Consider the following 18,609-nt stretch of genomic DNA (forward strand, 5'->3'; position numbering starts at 1 on the left):
GGCGCTTAACTGACTGAGCCACCCAGGCACCCCTCCAATAAGTTTTTATAAGTAATGAAATGTTAGCAAAATGAATCTCTTGGCAGTAGATCATTTTGATCATGTCACAAGGATGAAGGTGATTACATTACAATGATTCCATAAAATACTTTGAAGTTTTTGATATCACTTAATAAAATTTACTCATAATTTGTAAACATTCTTTTTAATTGTAATGGAACCTTATAAAAGTTTCAACAGATGACTAAGAATCAATGAGTTTATGCCCCCCAAATTTAACAGCCCATTTTTAGTGTCCAGAAATTGTGATTATTTTAGTAGTACTGTTAAGGCATGCCAGGAAACTGCTGTAATGGTATTTCTAAGACAGCCATGAGTTGCTCAGGATATACTCAGAAGTCAATATACATGCGCAGGATTTGGAGCTCAATTGTTTTAAGCCCTATTTGAATTTGATAGATGTTGGACTCTATAGTATTTTGCTTGAAGGCAACATAGAGATACCTTAGATTTAGAACACGTTTCCTTTTCGTGCACGTGGGTGGCTCAGTCAGTTAAGTGTCTACCTTGGGCTCAGGTCAGGATCTCCAGGTCCTGGCCCTTGTTGGGCTCCCTGCTCAGCAGGGAGTCTGCTTCTTTCTGTCCCTCTGCCCCTCCCACCCTCTACCCTCCCACCCCTCCTACCTCCCCCACCCCCTGCTCATGCTCTCTCAAGCTCTCTCAAATAAATAAATAAATAAATAAATAAATAAATAAATAAATAATCTTAAAAAAGAATAGGGTTCCTTTGGAAACAGTACAATTTCAGACAAAAAAATAAACTAACCCACAGAAAGGGACATGGGGAGGCAGTGAAAATAAAAGGAACGGCAGTTTAAAAAAAAAAAAAGGCAAACAAAGGTCCACTCCATAAATATATCCTTGAGATACACTTTCATCATCATGTGTTTTGTTTTTAGAAGTTTCCAGTGGCTGTGGAGACGAGAGCAGGGAAGAAAGCATGGCAGCGAAGATCCCGATAACAGGTAAAGTTACAGTCACCTGTGAATTTCAAACAGGATTCCACCTTATCTTATAAGCAGAACCTTCTAGGTTAGTGGTTTGTGGACTCCACTAAGAGCAAGGATATTCAACTGCTGCATGCTGGAGCAGGCGGTTAATCATAAGAGCAGAACGTGTGAGCTTATATGTTAACATAAACTAAGGTGGAAAATAACCGTGTCTATTGAATTCTTCATAATCATGTCATATATTTACACGTGTGAGCACCCCCATCACACAGCCTTTCAGCACCTGCGTCTGGGTGACAAGGTCAGTCTCCATGGGGAACACCCTGTCATTATATGGCAAACTACAGATGTTTCTGATGTGACTCTTTTCTTGCCTGTGATAATTGAATGTGTATCATTAAAATAAGAGTGGGGTGGGGGGCGGGGAGGAAGTGCCGGACATGAAGCTTACCTTGTACCTCCGATAACTTAAAACTAACCAAAAATAGGAGGTGGTTAGCTCGTCTGATAATTTAACAATTTTAGCAGTAAGATTTCATCAAGACCTATCGAGATTTCTGCCCATGTATTATGCTTGTTTAGATGGAATCTGAATATCATTACTTTTTTTAGTTTTAGAATATCAACAGCAGCAATTAGTATTCTGAACAGAGTTCTATTTGTCGTACATCTAAATTTACTAGTATCTTCTTTTGTAAAGTGGTGTACTACTTCATTAGAAATTCAAAGGTCTGACTTTAAATATTTATACAAGTAAATACACCATTGCACCGAGGTACTGAGGCATGCATCTGCATATGTGGTAGTTTTGTTGTTTATAAGCAGAAAAGAATGGCTTTCTTTTATGGCAGTACAATTCATGGCCTGATGATTAATTTTTTAAACCCATGTTTCTGTGATGAACTCTGGTTTTGAAAAAGGAGTAGATAGTAGAGCAATTATTGTATAAATTCTGCATCAGATAATATTTCACTCCAAAATACAGAGGTTTTCTTTTCTTTTCAGCATTTTCCCAGTGATATAGTTTATTGCATTTTTATTCTTCATTTTGAGAAAACTCTGTGAGCAGAGCCTCTTCTTTGTTTTCTTTTTATTAATAGAAATGTAGATGATCCCAAGCTGCAAATAACCAAAAAGTTATTTGGATGCTTTTCCTTTGCAATTTGCCTTTGAACGCAGAAGTATCTAATGACCTCTGAACTAATTTCGGTTAAAACGACAAAGACTTATTGGGTGGAAACCAGGAAACGATCCAGTTGCCCATTCTTACTTCTCCAGTATTCTTTCCAGTCATCCCTTCCAAGTAGATGACTCTCCCCCAAATTAATGCAGATGGTATTTTCCATAGACTTTCTTTAGAGTAGAAGAGATAGTTAAGTACTGCACTTTCACATTTTTCTCCTCTTTGTACAGAAAGGTGTGACAAGCTTAACAAGGATTATTTGCCATTAGAATCTTCAAAGAAATTGCTGTTCCAACAGCCTGCTGTTGACCCATCAACAGTTGGCAGTTAAAAAAAAAAAAAATGCTTTGTGCCTGTTGTATGCCAAAGTAGTAGACATATAAACTAACTTGGGAAATATATCAGGAAAAAAAAAAAAAACGTTCAAAGCTAGTGACTTTGTTTGAGCGTTGCCGGCTCTGTCCTGGCTATCACACTCTCCTCTGTGCTCCCCACCCGCCAGGCCTCCCGTGAAGTTAATGTTTGACGGCCTCAGGCACCTTGGCCCTGCTTAATACTGTTGTCACGCATGTCACTAAAGTTACTTTAATCTTAAGTTCTTTTTTTCCCCACTTTTTTGCAAGATATAATTGTCATATAACATGGTCTTAGTTCAATCTCCAAGTTCTTGACCATCATCTTTTTATTAAATCTTTGTGTCTTTTGGCATAATTATTTGGAGATTTGGCCTTTGGTAGAGTTAGGGCAGATATATCCTTTGATTTAAGATAGAGTCTGCCTCTCCCTTCATAATAATTTTGCTGAGGTTTTCCTGTTGTATGAGCTGCATTCCTTCTAGAGTATTCCAAAGAAAAGGAATATTCCTGAGGCTGTCCTCTGGGAGTTGAGGAGATATGGCGGCTGTCCCTGGGCTTTGGCATCAGCTGTCTATGTCAGCTCTTTACTCCCTGCTCTGTTTCTCCGTCCCTCTGAGTCTCTCTATTGGGAAAGCAGACATATTACCTGGCAAGATTGTCCTAAAGTTGAAATGAGATCATGGGTGTGGAAGTGCCAAGCATGTACTACACACTCAATATATGAACGCTTCCTCCTGAACTGCACTAGGCACTTGGAACCAAGACCCACCCAAGCCCTGTGCTCCCATAACTCCTCATAGACAGTGCTTCCCAGTCGTACCACTAAATTAGCTTCTGCAAGATATTTCCACTTGAAAACTCAATGGATGGTTTGAATCCAGAAAGATGTTTACCTTATCAAAAAGGAATCTTAAGGAGAGTTTCATAATATTTTAGGAACTTCTAATTAGTCCCATGAAAAAACCATTTAAGAAGAATAGCAGAAGTTGATGAAGTGACTCCTGGTGGTCTCCCTGGTAGAGGCCGCACGGCTCTGCCTGTGAGTGCTCATTTGCCACATGCCTGATATACCCACGGTTGAGGACATTGCAGGGCACCTGATCACCAGGCAAGTCTTCCCCTGGTGTGCTCTAACAAATGTTGCTGGGCTGATGCAGCATTTCCCCCCATCTGTTCTGTGCAGTACTCCACCCAGAAGATACTTTGAGGAATATGTATTTTGGGACCAAACCCTATGTGACCCGTCTTTCCCTTTATAGCCAGCCCAGTGTTCTGAAGCATGTTAAAGAACTTTTAGAACTTCCAATAAATGAACCATTTAAAAATGTGAACCTAGAGTTTCAAATAACGTATCTCCTATCTGAAAATGGCTGCCACATACCAACATTTATCAAGTGTAACTGAGGAGTGTAGCTCAGGGGGCCCTGTATGTGAGTGTGGCAAGGAAGAAATTCACAGTTGGGTCATGGAAGAACTTTCTATCTCTTCATTCCAACAAAAATAAGGTGAGGGTCTTCCAGCTGCTGGCTGGGCTGGTTGCACCATGGCAGGAACCCGCTCTCTAGAGGGGCACCATGGAAGGAATTCTTGTTTCCGGGAACGCTAACATTCCTTCAAATGCTGGCAGTCTGTGATTCTCAGTCCATAGCAAAGGAATCAAATGTGCCAACATTCTCATTTCTTTTTTTCCATTTGCTTATCATTCCCAAACATAGGTTTTCCTGGCAGAGGGGCTCATCTTTAACTTATTTGCTGTCACTCTGAAAGGCATCTGCTTTGTTAGTCATCATTTGGGAGAACGTGAGTTTCATAACTCTGGCTCCCACAGTGTGTGCTAGAATTTACACAGAAATCCTTCCATACACACCCATACACACTCACAGCCTGTATGATCTGCCATTGTTAACACTATCTACTCCTTTTATTAGTCTGTCAATTCATACTCAAGAATCCAGGTATGAATCAAAAAGATTAATTTGAATGTCTCTGAATGTGTGGTTTTCTGTGTATAATAAATAGTATATCATTTGCGTGTATGCTACACCTTTACTTGGGCTGCATCCTGGAAATACCAGGACAGCAAAAGCCTGCGACCCTGCCTTCACTAAGTCTCCCTCCTGTCCAATCTTCATAACAGCCTGGTGGGGTAAACATCAGTAACTAATTCTACAGACAGTCCAACAGAAACCTAGAAAGGTTAAGATTCCTGTTCAAGGCCAGGTAGCTAGTGTGTTGGGTCTTGAACTGAAACTTCAAGATTTAAGCTTTGACCTTCCATTCCACCAACCCTTCCCCTTTGATTTGACAGGAGAGACACCCGCATCAGGATGTCTGGATCAGTGAAATGTCAGTGTGTATCCCCACAAAAGATGAGCTCTGCAAGGATGCTTTGCAAGCTATGATGAAAAAGCCACACCTTTCCTTTCCCTTGTGTCAGGCCTAGAGAGAGGTTTGCAAGGATTTCCGAGTACAGATTGTACCAGAAGTTTGCCCTTCATAAAGAGGGGCAAACCTGAGTGCGGTTAGGCCTGAGACCACGTGCAAGTAGTAGGCTATTCAGGTCAGTGTTTCCCTGAAACACTTAGGCCAGGATTAAGGCAATGCTTACCTAGCTGATGAGAGAAAGTCCCCCTCTGAACGACTTCTACCCCCAAGTAAAATTTACCACATTGGCAATTTTATTTGTATTCACACTAAATTTACCTTTGAGAGGTAAGTGAGTTTTCATTTTAGCCAGTGATGCAGCTTATGCTAAATGTCATAAAAACCCATCACCTAACACAGAATCCCGCACACAGTGGGCACTCATTTTGTCGAACGAATGAATAAAAATGAGCGTATTAAGGAGTTTCCTTAATGCTTGTTGATTCAGGCCAGAATACTATCTCTTTCAGTCATTCACTCCACCAGTACTTTTCCCACCCCACGTGCCCATCCTGGCAAAACTCATCTCCTTAAGCTCCATGTGAAAAGGCCTCTCAGCTTTTATCTCAAGAGGATTAAGCCTCTAAGAATGTCCATTCAGCCTCTCATTCTTTTGACACCAATTCTCTTGGTCAAGCTGTGTTGAAAGTGGTTGCCTGACTGTGCCATTTCTCACTGATATTCTTTGGAAGCTGAAACATTCAAGGATATACTAAGGTACGTCCATTTAAAAGCTGTGTGGGAGGTCAGCATAGATTTGAAGGTTGCCACTTAGGGTTCTGGGCAGTGCTTCCCCAAACATGATTACATGAGTTTTTCCTCACACCGCAAAAGGGCTGGAAGCCTACAACAGCCAGGTTGTCATTGGTGACTAGATTTATCCTGGGAGAAAAGACTGCAGTGACAACTTTTGGCGGCCAGAGAACCATGTCTCATTTGTCCTGTCCAAAAGTGCACAAGAATCATGTCACTTGCCGAACTTAGGACTGGAAACCACCCCCCTACTCATGTAAAACCAAGGGAGCCGCCACATGCTGCTGGATTGCCCACTGTAGTCCACACAGCCCTGTCTGTGTGGTGGGGGTCAGGCTGCCGGGGCTTCAGCCATGGCACCTGCTGCCTACTGGTTGCTCCAGCAAAGCAGTCCTCACTCATGGCATTGAGGGTGGTTGTGGTGATTTAAAGTGGTCGGTAAAGAATGAAAGGCATCCTTCTGAAGAGTGCTCTTGGTTAGAGGCTCCTGTGTTCAAGGAAATCAACTCCTAAGTGCCTAGAGAAATTCTCCTCAGTGGTTGTGCAGTAGCATCCTGTGCAGGCTTTTAAACATGTCCGTGCCCAAGCCACACCCTTGACCAGTCATATCAGAACCTCTGGAGGTGGGGCCCAGGCATCAGCCTTCTAGATACCCAGGTGACTCCCCAGATGTGAGAACCAGGAAGCAGGAGGTCTCAAAGCTGAGAGAGCCCTTGTGGGTCATGTTGTGAGACACCCTCATTTTACATAAGAGACCCAAGTGAAGAGAAAGGAAGAAAAGGGATTGGGCTTTGGATATTTCCATAAAATTGGGGCTCAGGGAATGTATTATTTTCCCAGGGCTGCTATAACAAAGTACCACAAACCTAAAACAACAGAAATGTATTCTCTCACAGTTCTGGATGCTAGAAGTCTAAAATCAAACTGTGCTCCTTCTGAAGGCTCGAGGGCAGAACTCCTCCGTGCCTGTTCCAGCTTCCGGTGGCTCCTGGCGTGTGGCAGGACCACTCCAGTCTCTGCCCCATGTTTACCTTGCCTTTTTTTCTGTGTCTCTGTTCACTCCTCTTCCTACCAGGACCGCAGACATTGGATTTAAGGCCCACCATAAATCTAGGATGATTTCATCTTAAGGTCCATAAGTAATGACATCTGCAAAGAACCTGTTCCCAAGAACACATTCTGAGGCTCTGGGTGGACATAAACCTGCGGGGGAGATACTTTGCAACCCACTACAGTGGATGAGGAGGGATTTCTGCATATTTTACATTTCTAGCATCCAGGTCATCTTATACAGTGATTATTCCTGGCCCTACTATAAATGATAATGATAATATTACCGTCTTTATTTCTGATTTTTCTCCTGTAAATCATTGCGTGCAAAGCTGCTAAAAATCCTGCTTTGCGTGCCAATGAAATACAGCTTCCTGATCAGATTACTCTGTCTTTGAAAAGTTGAAGCTTCCATGACTTTCAGAGTTGAAACACTCACCTCCCAGGACTGAACAGTGTTAAGTGGCAGGCACTAGGGCTATAAATTTACATGTGATGTAATACCCCCAAAAGTGTTTCGGTTTGGTTTTGAAATGTTTGTTAAAGGGCGGTTACAAGCCTGCCATTTATTTTCAGGTGTAATTGTTGATTGCTCCACAGAAATTAAGAATGTGATGTAAATACTTATTTTCTGAAGCAGCTCCAGGCAACTCATCTGGATCAGGTATTTCGTCCCTTCTGTATGCATCAGCCCTCTCCTTGGTGACAGATCTACGGGCCTAGGATGACTGGTGGAGTGGGGTTTACTGCAGAAAATCTGGACATGAAAAGCGATTCTTGTTAAGCTCCAACCTGTGTGTCTCACCTTCACATACACTTACGGCCTTTAATTTAAAAATCCTAAATATAGATGAGTTTTCTGTATTTTCTGACCATGAAAACCCCCATATCCTAATATTCTCTCATTTTCATTTGAGCAGATTATTAGACAAGTGATTTCTGGATTTTAAGCAATAATCTTCATCTTTAGAATTAATTTTAGAAAGACATCCCACAATTTTTATTTTCCTTCGCAAAAATGACTGGGTTTGCCGCAATCAGCCACACATCGAGCACAGTGTGGGGGGAAAAATTGCATGGGTGTATACAAATGTGAAGGGTGACAGCACTGGGAAACTCAGCAGACAGAAAATGCTTTTCAAATTTCATTTTAAAATTACTGCACACTTCATATAGGAATCGTAATTATCCTCCTGTACTCGAGGATACCCAGTTCTTTGTCGGTTCAAGGTCGTTTTTTCCTAGCCTGAGTGATAGTATTGTTTGCATCCCCTTTTGTTATTCCTTTTCCAGGCCCATCTCTTCCCTTTTTTTCATGAGGGATTTCTGCGAAAGCTCTGGGCTGACTCTGCCTTGGAGACACCCCTTCGAGGCTGGTGAACCCCACGTTTATCTGGCTCTTGTAAAGGGTTGTTAAAAGCACTTGTTCATCAGATATTTTCTTTTACTCTTTATTTGTAGATTTAGACGTATTTTAGCAGGTGTACATTTGCATATAAAAGAGAACCAAAGATAAGAAGTTGAGGCTTTTTCTCTCTCCCCCTTCTCACCAACATCATCTCTCTCCTACCTCCCTTTTTTCAGCATGTTTTCTCTTTCTTTCCCTGGCTGTTCCATTTTCTAGACACAAAGTGCATATCAAAAAGGAAAACAGTCTCAGTGATCCCTCACCCACTTTGCAGGAAGACAGATGATTGGGTTCGGCCAGCTCATGTAACGAAGTAGGAAAAAATGTATTTATCTCGTTGTGTCACTGGTCTGAAATTAATAGCCAGGGATAGATTTTTAACCCCCTTGCCTTGTTTTATGTTTTAAACTCCACTATTTTCTACTTTTTAAACTAAATCTTGACGTAGATTTGAATATATTATGGATGCTTAACTGAGAGCTCCAGAACAGAACGCTTGAGCATACGCGTGTGTTTCTGTGTACACCGGAACATTCTAATCAAAAAGAGTTGTATTCTTTAGAAATATTTGTTTTATCGAATTATTTGCACTACTCAGTAATTTTCTAAGAGTCTGACAATACTGAGAAGAGTTCTAAGGCACAGGCCGTAAAGTGAAGCCTTAAGGGGCCACCCAGGTCTCCAGTTTACAGACTTCAGTTAACTTGTAGTTGGGAAAATGCAAGTCTTTTTTTTTTTTTTTTTTTTTAAGATTTTACCCATCTATCAGAGAGAAAGAGAGCACACGAGCAGGGGAGAGGGGCAAAGGGAGAAGCAGACTCCCTGCTGAGCAAGGAGCCCAGCGGGGCTCCATCCAAGGATCCTGAGACCATGACCTGATCTAAAGGCAGACGCTCAACCGACTGAGCCACCCGGGCGCCCCTAAAGTCTTTTCGCTGGGAACCATGAGCCTTGCCCCTCCCTTATTTAAGCAGACTACCTTGAACCTCTAGATTTGTTACTTTTGCTCCTTTATTCATTCATTCATTAAATAACTATGAATTTGCAGGGCAACACAGTGTAACTTTTAACAGCCTGATTCTTCCTTCCTTCCTGAGGCTTCCCTCCAGCCTGGGCCGGAGTTGCCAGAAACCTCGTGCCTGTAGCTCTGCCTTTTTGCTTTGTAAAGCCGACGACCCAGTCTTCTGTATCTGAATTATCGGAGCGCCCCTAGCAAAAACTGCACCCTTGCCTCCAGAGACTGTGCAGCCTGGTCCCTTTAATACAGACGGCCATTTAAAAAGCACACAGCTGTTGCAGCCCCCCTTGATAGTACATTCCAATCAACTTTCCACTGGGAAGGCTTTTCCTGACATCGAACTTGTATCCCTTGGCTGAAGTTTTTCTCTAAGGGTTCTTGTGCTTATACAGTGAACACAGAAAAAATTGTGCACCATCTTCAAGTTTTGAGGTGGCAAGTACTGTTTGGCCTGTGCAGGGTTTTATTTTTTTAAAAAAGATAGAAGTCTGGCAAGAAGTCTGTCCCTCTTTCCCACCCGACAGCAAATCAGCTGTCCCCTCTGGAGGAGGCACGTGCTCTCCAGCCTGCTACAGGGCTCCCCTTCCTGCCGCTCTCACCCCACCAGAGTACCTTATGTACGGTACCTGCTTGGCCCCAGAAAGCGTCTGCATTTACAGTCCTGCCCTGTCCAGTCTGTGTGCAGTATCTGTGTACTTGAACCCTTCTTCCCCTATTTCTACACAGGCTATGTAGCCTTTAGCCTCTCCTGGTTATTTTTTTTTTTTTTTTACCATACCGTTTTTGGGTGAGCTCCCAGTCCTCCATATGTTGCTTATTGCAGCTCTACTGGCTAAACTAAGGATACGGACATTCCATGGGAGAGTAATTCCTAGCTCTGAGCACCTGATCCTCAACACAGACCTCCTGATGGCCAACAGCACAGTCTGCTCCAACTCCTCCAGCTGTTTTGGTGTCTCTGGTCCTGTCTCCATTAGTGTCTATTCCTCCCAGTGAATGCATTTAATCATTTTACCTTTTAAGCTTCACTTTGCCATTTAAACCATTGAAGGAATCATGCATAGGGATGGGGCAGGCGATGTGCCCAGCAGTCCTCAGCTTGATTTTGCCAAAACCCTCTTTCACTCAGGTCAGGGCAGCTGCAGATAAAATGTGTCTGGGTGGGCTTCAGCGACTTATTAGAGAAGGGCCACAGAAGGTTTAAAGATCAAATACCAGTGAGGATCCATGGTTGGGAAGAGGGTTGGGCTCTGGTTGAACGGAACAGGAGAGATGAGCCATCTCTCAAAGCAGACTTGGAGCAGCCTTGAAGGGAAAGGCCACAGCCCAGTTACAGAGCCCAAGCCCCTTAAGAAGGAAGGGAAGGTAGATCTTAAAAGTCCTTATTACAGGAAAAAAAAATGTAACTATTAAGATGATGGATGGTAACTAGACTTACTGTGGTGATCATTTTACAGCGCATACAAATACTGAATCATTATGTGGTATACCTGAAATTAATATGATGTTGTATATCAATTATACCTCAGTTTAAAAAAAGAAGAAGGAAACCAGAATAGAAAGTATGTAGAACATGGAAATGGCTGATCTTTCCGGAGTAGTAAAATGGTCCCTTGCTGCTAAGAGTGAACTCACTTCACATTTCTCCCTTGCTAGACTTAGACCACTAACAATATTAGTACTGTTTAATATTTGGATGGGAACATTTAATTCCCCCCAAATCTGAAATTACCTTTCAACTACTAGCTTGCCATTTTTCAGAAAAACTCTATCCTGAAAATAAAAGGCACATGTCTTTCTTGTCTCTGAGAAGCAGGAAAGCCAGCCCACTGGAGTGAAATGATTTACCTTAAGATAATAGACGAGAGGAACCCCAATCCCAGCCTCCAGCTGCCAGGAGCCTCTGTGTTTTGTTGTTGTTAAATGTCTGTCTTCACTATCTCTTCCTTGACCAATTAAGTGTAATTGAATGCAGAAATAGCATAGGGTCATTATGCTCTGGACTTAGATCTTAAAAGCTGGAAAGTTTTTATAAAATAAAAACAAAACAGTACATTTCCCCCTCCTTTACAGTGATGTTTTACCTACTTAGAATCCAGAGGCTCTGCTCTGTCTTTGATTTTGTTAATATCTCCCCTCTCCCCAAATAACCTTACAACAAGTCTGAAGTAATAATGGACATTAGGATTAATTGGAGAATATTATGATGCCATCCTATTGGAGCCACCCTAGGACAATGAGACTAATCTACAGCAAAAAATACTTTCTGTCCCAGGCCAGCATGCATGCGTGCGCGCACACATACACACACATACACACAGGACACACAACAGTACTTTCCCATTCTGCATGCACTGCATCTGGTGTTTTCTGTATTAAATTTTTCACAAATCTTGTTCCAATGCACCAAACTGATTTCACAATCCAACAGTGTTTAAAAATGTTGCCTTAGAATTTATTATTTTCAGAGTAAAGAGTCCTTGATCTGTACATATTTTAATTATGTATCATTTAGCATTCCAAAATACGATGCTCATTTTCAATACTTATTTTTATCTTGATTGATTCTTAGTAAGACCAGAGAAGTTATATTCTTATTCTTCAGTGTGATGGTAGTTTTAATCCAGTAATAAGGGGCTCATGGTTAAGTTCTTAAATGGGAGCCAGCAAACGCAGGAATGCAGCCCCTGGTGCTGACAGCAGGAATCCTTTTATTTTTGTGGCCACGTTGAAGATACAGCTGTGGATCCTGTTTTGTTATGTCTGTGCTATTGGTTTCATTCAGGTATCCTGGAGACTTGAGGTGATAGGGAAGGTTGTGTCACTCCGGTCCTTTATGTGGTTTTTATTCGTCGCTGTTCTCAGTAGTCTTCCCACATTAACTCGCGGCAGACATGATTAAAAGCCCCACAGGGCCCCCTGTCCTATGGACCTGGGTGTCAGGTCCATGTTCCTGCTGACCCTTCTGGGGCACCTGGCTTTGCTCTGTCCCTACAATAAGCCTAGGTTTAATTTTCTCAGCTGCGGGCCTCTGCGCACATCCTGTGGCAGCTGGTCTTCCTGGCCCTCCTGCCCTCACCCAGCCTTTCCTCAGCCCTCACTGCCCTCTAGAGCCAGGAGTGCCCTGGAGGGACTGGGAGACCAAAGCAATCAGTGCTGTCTCTTGGATTCGTTCCTCTAGTGGCTTCTGCAAGGCCCAGAGAAGAGAGAAACCATTTTACTAGGATGTGGAGCCTTACCCACAACCCCACTCAAAATAATGGCTGGAATTTGGCCACTTCATGAAGATAAACTCCTACAACTTGTCTTCGAGTCTTGAAACCTGGGTTCAACTAAATTGTTTTTTGTTTGTTTTCAGAATTTCTAAAAAGTGACGTTCAAAAAATAATTTGCATGCGTTTGAAAGTGTTAACATTATAGGAAGAATTTAAGAAACTTCTCTGGGTCGTATAATATTCTGTATTGGGGTGCCTGGGTGGCTCAGTCGGTTAAGCATCTGCCTTCGGCTCACATCATGATCCCAGAGTCCCAGGAGTGAGCCCCACATTGGGCTTCCTCGTTAGTGGGGAGTCTGCTTCTCCCTCTGCCCCTCACCCCCTCACCCCGCTTTCTCATGCTCTCTCTCACTCTGTCTCTCAAATAAATAAATAAAATCTTAAAAAAAAAGAATATTCTGTATTTCTGTGCCTTTTTTCCACAACTGAAACAATTAATAATAATTTGTCAGTATCATCAACTATCCAGTCAGTGTTTTAATGTTTTTTACAGTTTTTTTTTTCTTTAGTCAGTAGCCAGACTGTGCCACCACACTGCATTTGGTCTGGGTGACCAGATAAGTCACTATCCAAACAAGGAAACATTTGGTAACAAAAGGGAATTCTATTCATAGTTATACTGGGACAACAGGCATAAACCTGCATCGTCATGGACAAATTGGGATGTCTGGTCACTCTACTTTTTTTTTTAGCTGTGATAAAAAATACATAACATTAAATTTACCATCTTAACCAAGTTAAGTGTACAGTTCAGTAGTGTTCAGTACATTCACATTATTGTGCAACAGCTCTCTGAAACTTTGTCATCTTGCAGAACTGAACTACTATACCCACTAAACACTGATTTCCTCCTTCCCCTTCCCCCCTGCCCTCAGTGACCACCTTTCCACTTTCTGTTTCGTTCATTTTGACTACTTTCAATACTTCATATGAGCAGAATCATATAGTATTTGTTCTTTTGTGACTGCTTATTTCACTTAGCATCATGTCCTCAAGGTTCATCTATGTTGTAGCATGTTGTCGGGATTTCCTTCTTTTTAAAGGCAGCTTAATATTCAGCTCTATATCTATGCTGCATTTTGTTTATCATCTGTTGGTGGACATTTGGGTTCCTTCTATTTCTTGGCTATTGTGAATAATGCTGCAGTGAACATGGGTGTGCCAATATCTCTTCAAGACCCTGCTTTCAATTCTTTTGGATATATACTCAGAAGTAGGATTGCTGGATCATTTGGCAGTTCTATATGTAACTTGTTGAGGAACCTCTATAGTATTTTCCAGAATGGTGGCACCATTCTACACTCCCACCTGTAGTGCACAGGGTTCCAACTTTTCTGCATCTTTTCCAACACTTGTTATTTTCTGTTCTTTTGATAGTAGCCATTCTGAGGGTCGGATGTGATTATCTCATTGTGATTTTCATTTCCATTTCCCTAATGATTAGTGATTTTGAGCATCTTTGCTTGTGTTTATTGACCATTTGTATGTCTTCTTTGGAGAAAGGTCTGTTCAAGCTCTTTCCCCACCTTTTCACTGGGTCATTCGTTGTTGTTGGTGGTGGTGGTGATGGTGTCAAGTTGTAGAAGTTCCTTATATATTCTGGATATTAACCGTTAGTCAAATATGTTATTTTAATCATTTTCTCCCATTCTGTAGGTTGCCTTTTCACTCTATTCATTTTTTCCTTTGACATGCAACAGTTTGTAAGTTTGTTAGAGTCCTATTTGTCTATTTTTAATTTTGTCAACTAGGTTACTAGTATCATCCAAGAAATCATTGCCAAGTCCAATGTCCTGAAACTTTTCTGCTATGTTTTCTTCCAGGGATTTAATAGTCTTAGGTCTTGTGTTTAAGTCTGTAAACCATTTCGAATTGATTTTTGTGTGGTGTAAGGCAAGGGTCCAAATTTATTCTTTTGCATGTGGATATCCAGTTATCTGTGTCTTTTTTTAAATCTGTAGAAACAAAAGCCTACCAGATGCTGAAGCAGTCTACCCTTCAGGATAATATAAATCACACTGATGACAGATTCCAAAAGATGGATGTTTCTGTGTTACAACTGTCAGGTAAGCAGAGCATATTCAGCACTCAAAGCCAGTGTCCAGGGGACTTAGGGGGGCAGCCGGTGCTGTGTTCAGGCAAGGGTGGTCATCCTTTGAAGGTTTCTGGAGATCGCTTTGTAACAAGCTGTCACCAGGTCAGACTAAACCAGTACTTTTTCAGTTCTTAATGAACAACAGTTTGGAAGTCTTCCCTCCTGGGTATGTGCTGGCCCCCAGCATGGCAACGGCCCAAACAGAACCCTCGGATTCTACCTGGTATGTCGTGATAGTAACCTGTCACTAAGTACCACTGGAAACACCCCAAATTCCTTCCCTTCTCTACATCTCCCAGTTCCTTAATCATGAATGGGAACATCAGGCCAGGCTACCTTCCCTCCCTAGAATGTCGGGGGACTTGTGTTCTTTAAATGAAAATACTCTAAATCGCAGTAAAGCTAAATTTTAAGCTTAAATATAGTTCCTTCAACCTAGAATTTTTGTTGGAACTGTAATTTTCTTTGTTTTCATACATTCTGTTACTGTATTTTTATTGTTTTCAGTGGTCTTTCTCTTGTTACACCTTTTTTTTTAGTATGAGTCACCTCGGCTCCCTTTGTGAAAGTAAATGCGTCGACATATGCTTTAATTACTTTCTTATTTTTACATAAACCACCATGTCATAATTTCACCTACTGGAATAGTGACTTTTTTTAAAAATCACATAATTCCCAGTCCATACCCAGATTTCCCAGTTGTCTCATGAGACCTTTTTTTTGAGGGACGTACTTACAGTATATCAGTATTCACTGTCTGTCTTTGGAGAGCTATTTCCTAGATAATATTAGTGTTAGAATCAGTTGCTGCAAAGCTCAGTTATTTTGGTTGTTTTGAGGATTCAGTGAGTCACTGCAGGTTAAATGCCCAGCATAGCGCCTGTTAGAGAACAGTGTTTGGAGAGCGGTGGTGGTGGTGACCTCATCTCCGCAAACATGAGACCTTGCAGTCTGTTGCTGTAGAAAGCAGGGCCTCTGCCCCGGTGGAGGTCTTCAGCACTTTGGAAAGATACAGCACTTGTGAGCCCTCAACTGGGCTTTTCATCGCCTTCTTCACATTTGAGTCACAGAATTAGAGTCCCGAGGGGTCTTAGAAAGTATTTATCTAACCCCTCATTTTACAAATGGGGTCCCAAGAGAGAGAGGCCTCTCTCAGAGCAGTAGAGCCCGTCAGCAGACACACACGTTTGGAAGGTGATTCCACAAGTCTGTTTATGCTAAGTATATTTGCGATAGTTCATTGGACAGGCCCAAAGGATTAATAAAGTCGACATAAGTTATAGTCCCTTGGCTATATATCAAATGGCTTGGTACTGTTAATATAGTACTAACTAATATATTTGTTGATTAATTATTCATAAGTGAAGTGATAGGTTGTATTGTCAGGCACCCCTCATTCATTCTCCTCGCTCTACCCTCAAAATGACACTATGTGCTTTGCAAAATTCCAGATCTTCTAACACTGGGATCACAGAAGCCCTTCTCATGGTCCTGGCTGACACTGTAGTTAGATGCTGCTTCTAGGATTTATTTTACAGTTGGTTACAGTTTTTCAGATTCACGCCCACTCTAATCCCAGGGACTTCTCTGAGCTCCAAAGAAAAGCAGGAAGTGAGCTGGGAGGGCAGAGGGAAATGGAAGCCATGTACCTGTGTTAGACCTAACAGGCTTGTTACAGGTAGTGGGAGGGGTGAGTATCCTGAACTCGGGAGCCCCCCCTACATCTAATTGTGGAAGAAGTGCAGATTTCAGTTACTTTTTGTGTCAGATGTCTTAGGCTGTGTCTCTGGACCTGTCACTAAGACAAGCCACTTCAACCTTGTGCCTTCATTTTCACGTCTGAAAAGACCTTGTCGTGTTAATCATGTGGGGACTCTCTTCGGGCAAACGTGGATACCTTGTTAAGAGCATCACTTCACTGTGGATGTTCTGTGAGGCGAGCAGGTTACAGGTCAGAAACTCAGCCAGTGCCTTTCCCAGCGATGCCTGTGCACTCTCCAACTGTGACACCAGTGACCACCAGTTTGGAATCAGACTGGTAGCCGACACATCCAAGGGTGCCCAGGAGGTGGGGGTCAGGCCTGCCCTGTGGGGACAGTCTGGTTCCCCCTTTCCAGGGAAGAGGTAGATTGTGCATCTTTCCCCATCAACCTTGTCAGGCTGGTTAAAGAGTGGCCTTGATGGCTTTCAATGGCGGTTCATTCTCCTTCACAAGATGGAAAAAAGAGGATTTGGCAGAGAGGTAACTATCACCCTGGGGTGTCAGTGATTTCTGAGACCTGGTTCCCAGCACCCATCATTTTGGTGACCTCTCACTGCCGGGGTCCACGTGTTACAACAAGGTGGATTATTAGTGCTTAGTGCCAGGGGAGAGACCATACATGTGCACGCGTGTCTTGGTCATTTAAAATAGAGCTCTTGGAGTGATTTTTACTTTTTGTGGCTTCTGTGTGTCTCAGGAACACATACACAGAGCCCCCCCCCGCCACACACACACACACACACACACACACACACATACACACACACACACACACACACACACACACTTCCTTTCAGCTTTCTGCCAACATGTTGTTCCTTGCCTCAGAAGCTCCCTTGCCTTCTGCGGCTTGAACAGCGTCTTCCCCCATCAACGTTTGTTCCACCAAAGTTGTCGTGCGGCTGCTGCGCCTTTCAGTGCGTTTCTTCGCTGCGTGGCGGCCAGCACTCACGCTCCACGTTTGTGCTTCTCACAGGTCTGAACATTGGCAGCGGGACATTCAAGACAAAGACAGCTAACAAAATCGCTTTGGAGGCTAGTTTTTCATCGAGCGAAGGAAGTCCTTTGTCAAGGTAAAGTCGTGAAAGCCTTTCTGGACAGCGGCGACAAGATGAGAAATGTCACTTCGTAATGAATGAAACTCTGGCTGCGTATTATTTTGTTGTGTGACTCGAGGGAAGGTTACGGTTTGGGTTTCTGTTGATCTGAAATAACAGTTGAAACTTCAGTCTACCTTTGAAAATATTTGCACCAGAGCCAAGCATTGTTTTGCAGCTGTTGTTTCGTTGGTTTAAGACTCAATTGACACCTCAGTGAACCACAAATTAGCGTCTACAGCTGCTCGCGGTAGGGCTGCTTAGAGACCACACAATGGAGGGTGTCGGAAAAGGGCAGAGAGAAAACATCGGGCCTTAAAAGAAATAAAGTGGCCTGTTTCTTCTTCCTGAGGCGGCTGACATATATACTGGCAATTGCTGGGGGATTTGTTTTCGTATTCCTCTTTTTCACCAAGCCTTTGGGCTGGGTTACCCTTTCCTTTCCTGCAACTTCCCTGCTTATTGTCCAGAAAGAACAAAATTTATCCTTTCACATCTGTGGAAACTGTAGCCCTTCTCGTAAGTTTTCCAGGCAACAATAAGCGAGTTGGTGAGTTGTGTGCTGGATTTGTCATCGACATGAAATACTGACCGTGCAGTGGCGTTGGGTCAAAAAGAATTTATCAGTGGGAATAGAAGCAGTTGTCTGAGGAGATACCTACCGTTTTGGCTTCGGGCTGTGTGTTGCTTAAAACCGCACAAATTTCCTTTTGTGATAACAGTTCTCATTAAAGCAATGTCCTTTAGATGATTGCATTACTTGTGAATGAGCTTCTTACCCTGATAAAATTTTAAAACAGAAACTTTACATTTCTAATGTCACATATAGTGTCCCATAAGACAAAGTGATTTGATCCAGAAATCTAGTATTTTTAAAATGCAAGATAAAAAGATCCTACTTTCTTTCACTTCTATTTTGAAAAACATTGTAATATTTTTAGGATTCGGAATATCTTAAAATGAGATTGATTTTCTAAAATTAGATTGTTGCATTTAGAAACCTGCCTGACAAGTTCAATTTTAGAAAATCACTCACATAGTTCTCAGAAATTAGCATCTGTAATACCTGGGTTTTCATCCATGTTTTTGAAGGAAGTGGGAGGAAATGAATCATGGGACAGGAAGAGTGCTAAAGTGTTAATGTTTTTTGGATTATACTGTAAATTCAAGTTCTGGGT

General features: G+C 42.2%; 1 protein-coding gene across 2 annotated transcripts in view; it reads left to right on the forward strand.

The window, feature by feature from the left end:
• KIZ (kizuna centrosomal protein) overlaps positions 1 to 18,609 on the forward strand; it is a 132,744-nt gene that overhangs the window by 101,766 nt on the left and 12,369 nt on the right. For both annotated transcript variants that reach the window (XM_025876919.2, XM_073878465.1), the window contains 3 exons: positions 960 to 1,025; positions 14,439 to 14,543; positions 17,311 to 17,407. In XM_025876919.2, the coding sequence (XP_025732704.2) occupies positions 960 to 1,025; positions 14,439 to 14,543; positions 17,311 to 17,407 (268 nt within the window). The remainder of the gene's footprint in view (positions 1 to 959; positions 1,026 to 14,438; positions 14,544 to 17,310; positions 17,408 to 18,609) is intronic.

The sequence above is a fragment of the Callorhinus ursinus genome, unplaced genomic scaffold (assembly GCF_003265705.2).
Source record: "Callorhinus ursinus isolate GAN/ISIS: 27379988/994484 unplaced genomic scaffold, GSC_fseal_2.0 scaffold29, whole genome shotgun sequence".
NCBI lineage: Eukaryota > Metazoa > Chordata > Mammalia > Carnivora > Otariidae > Callorhinus > Callorhinus ursinus.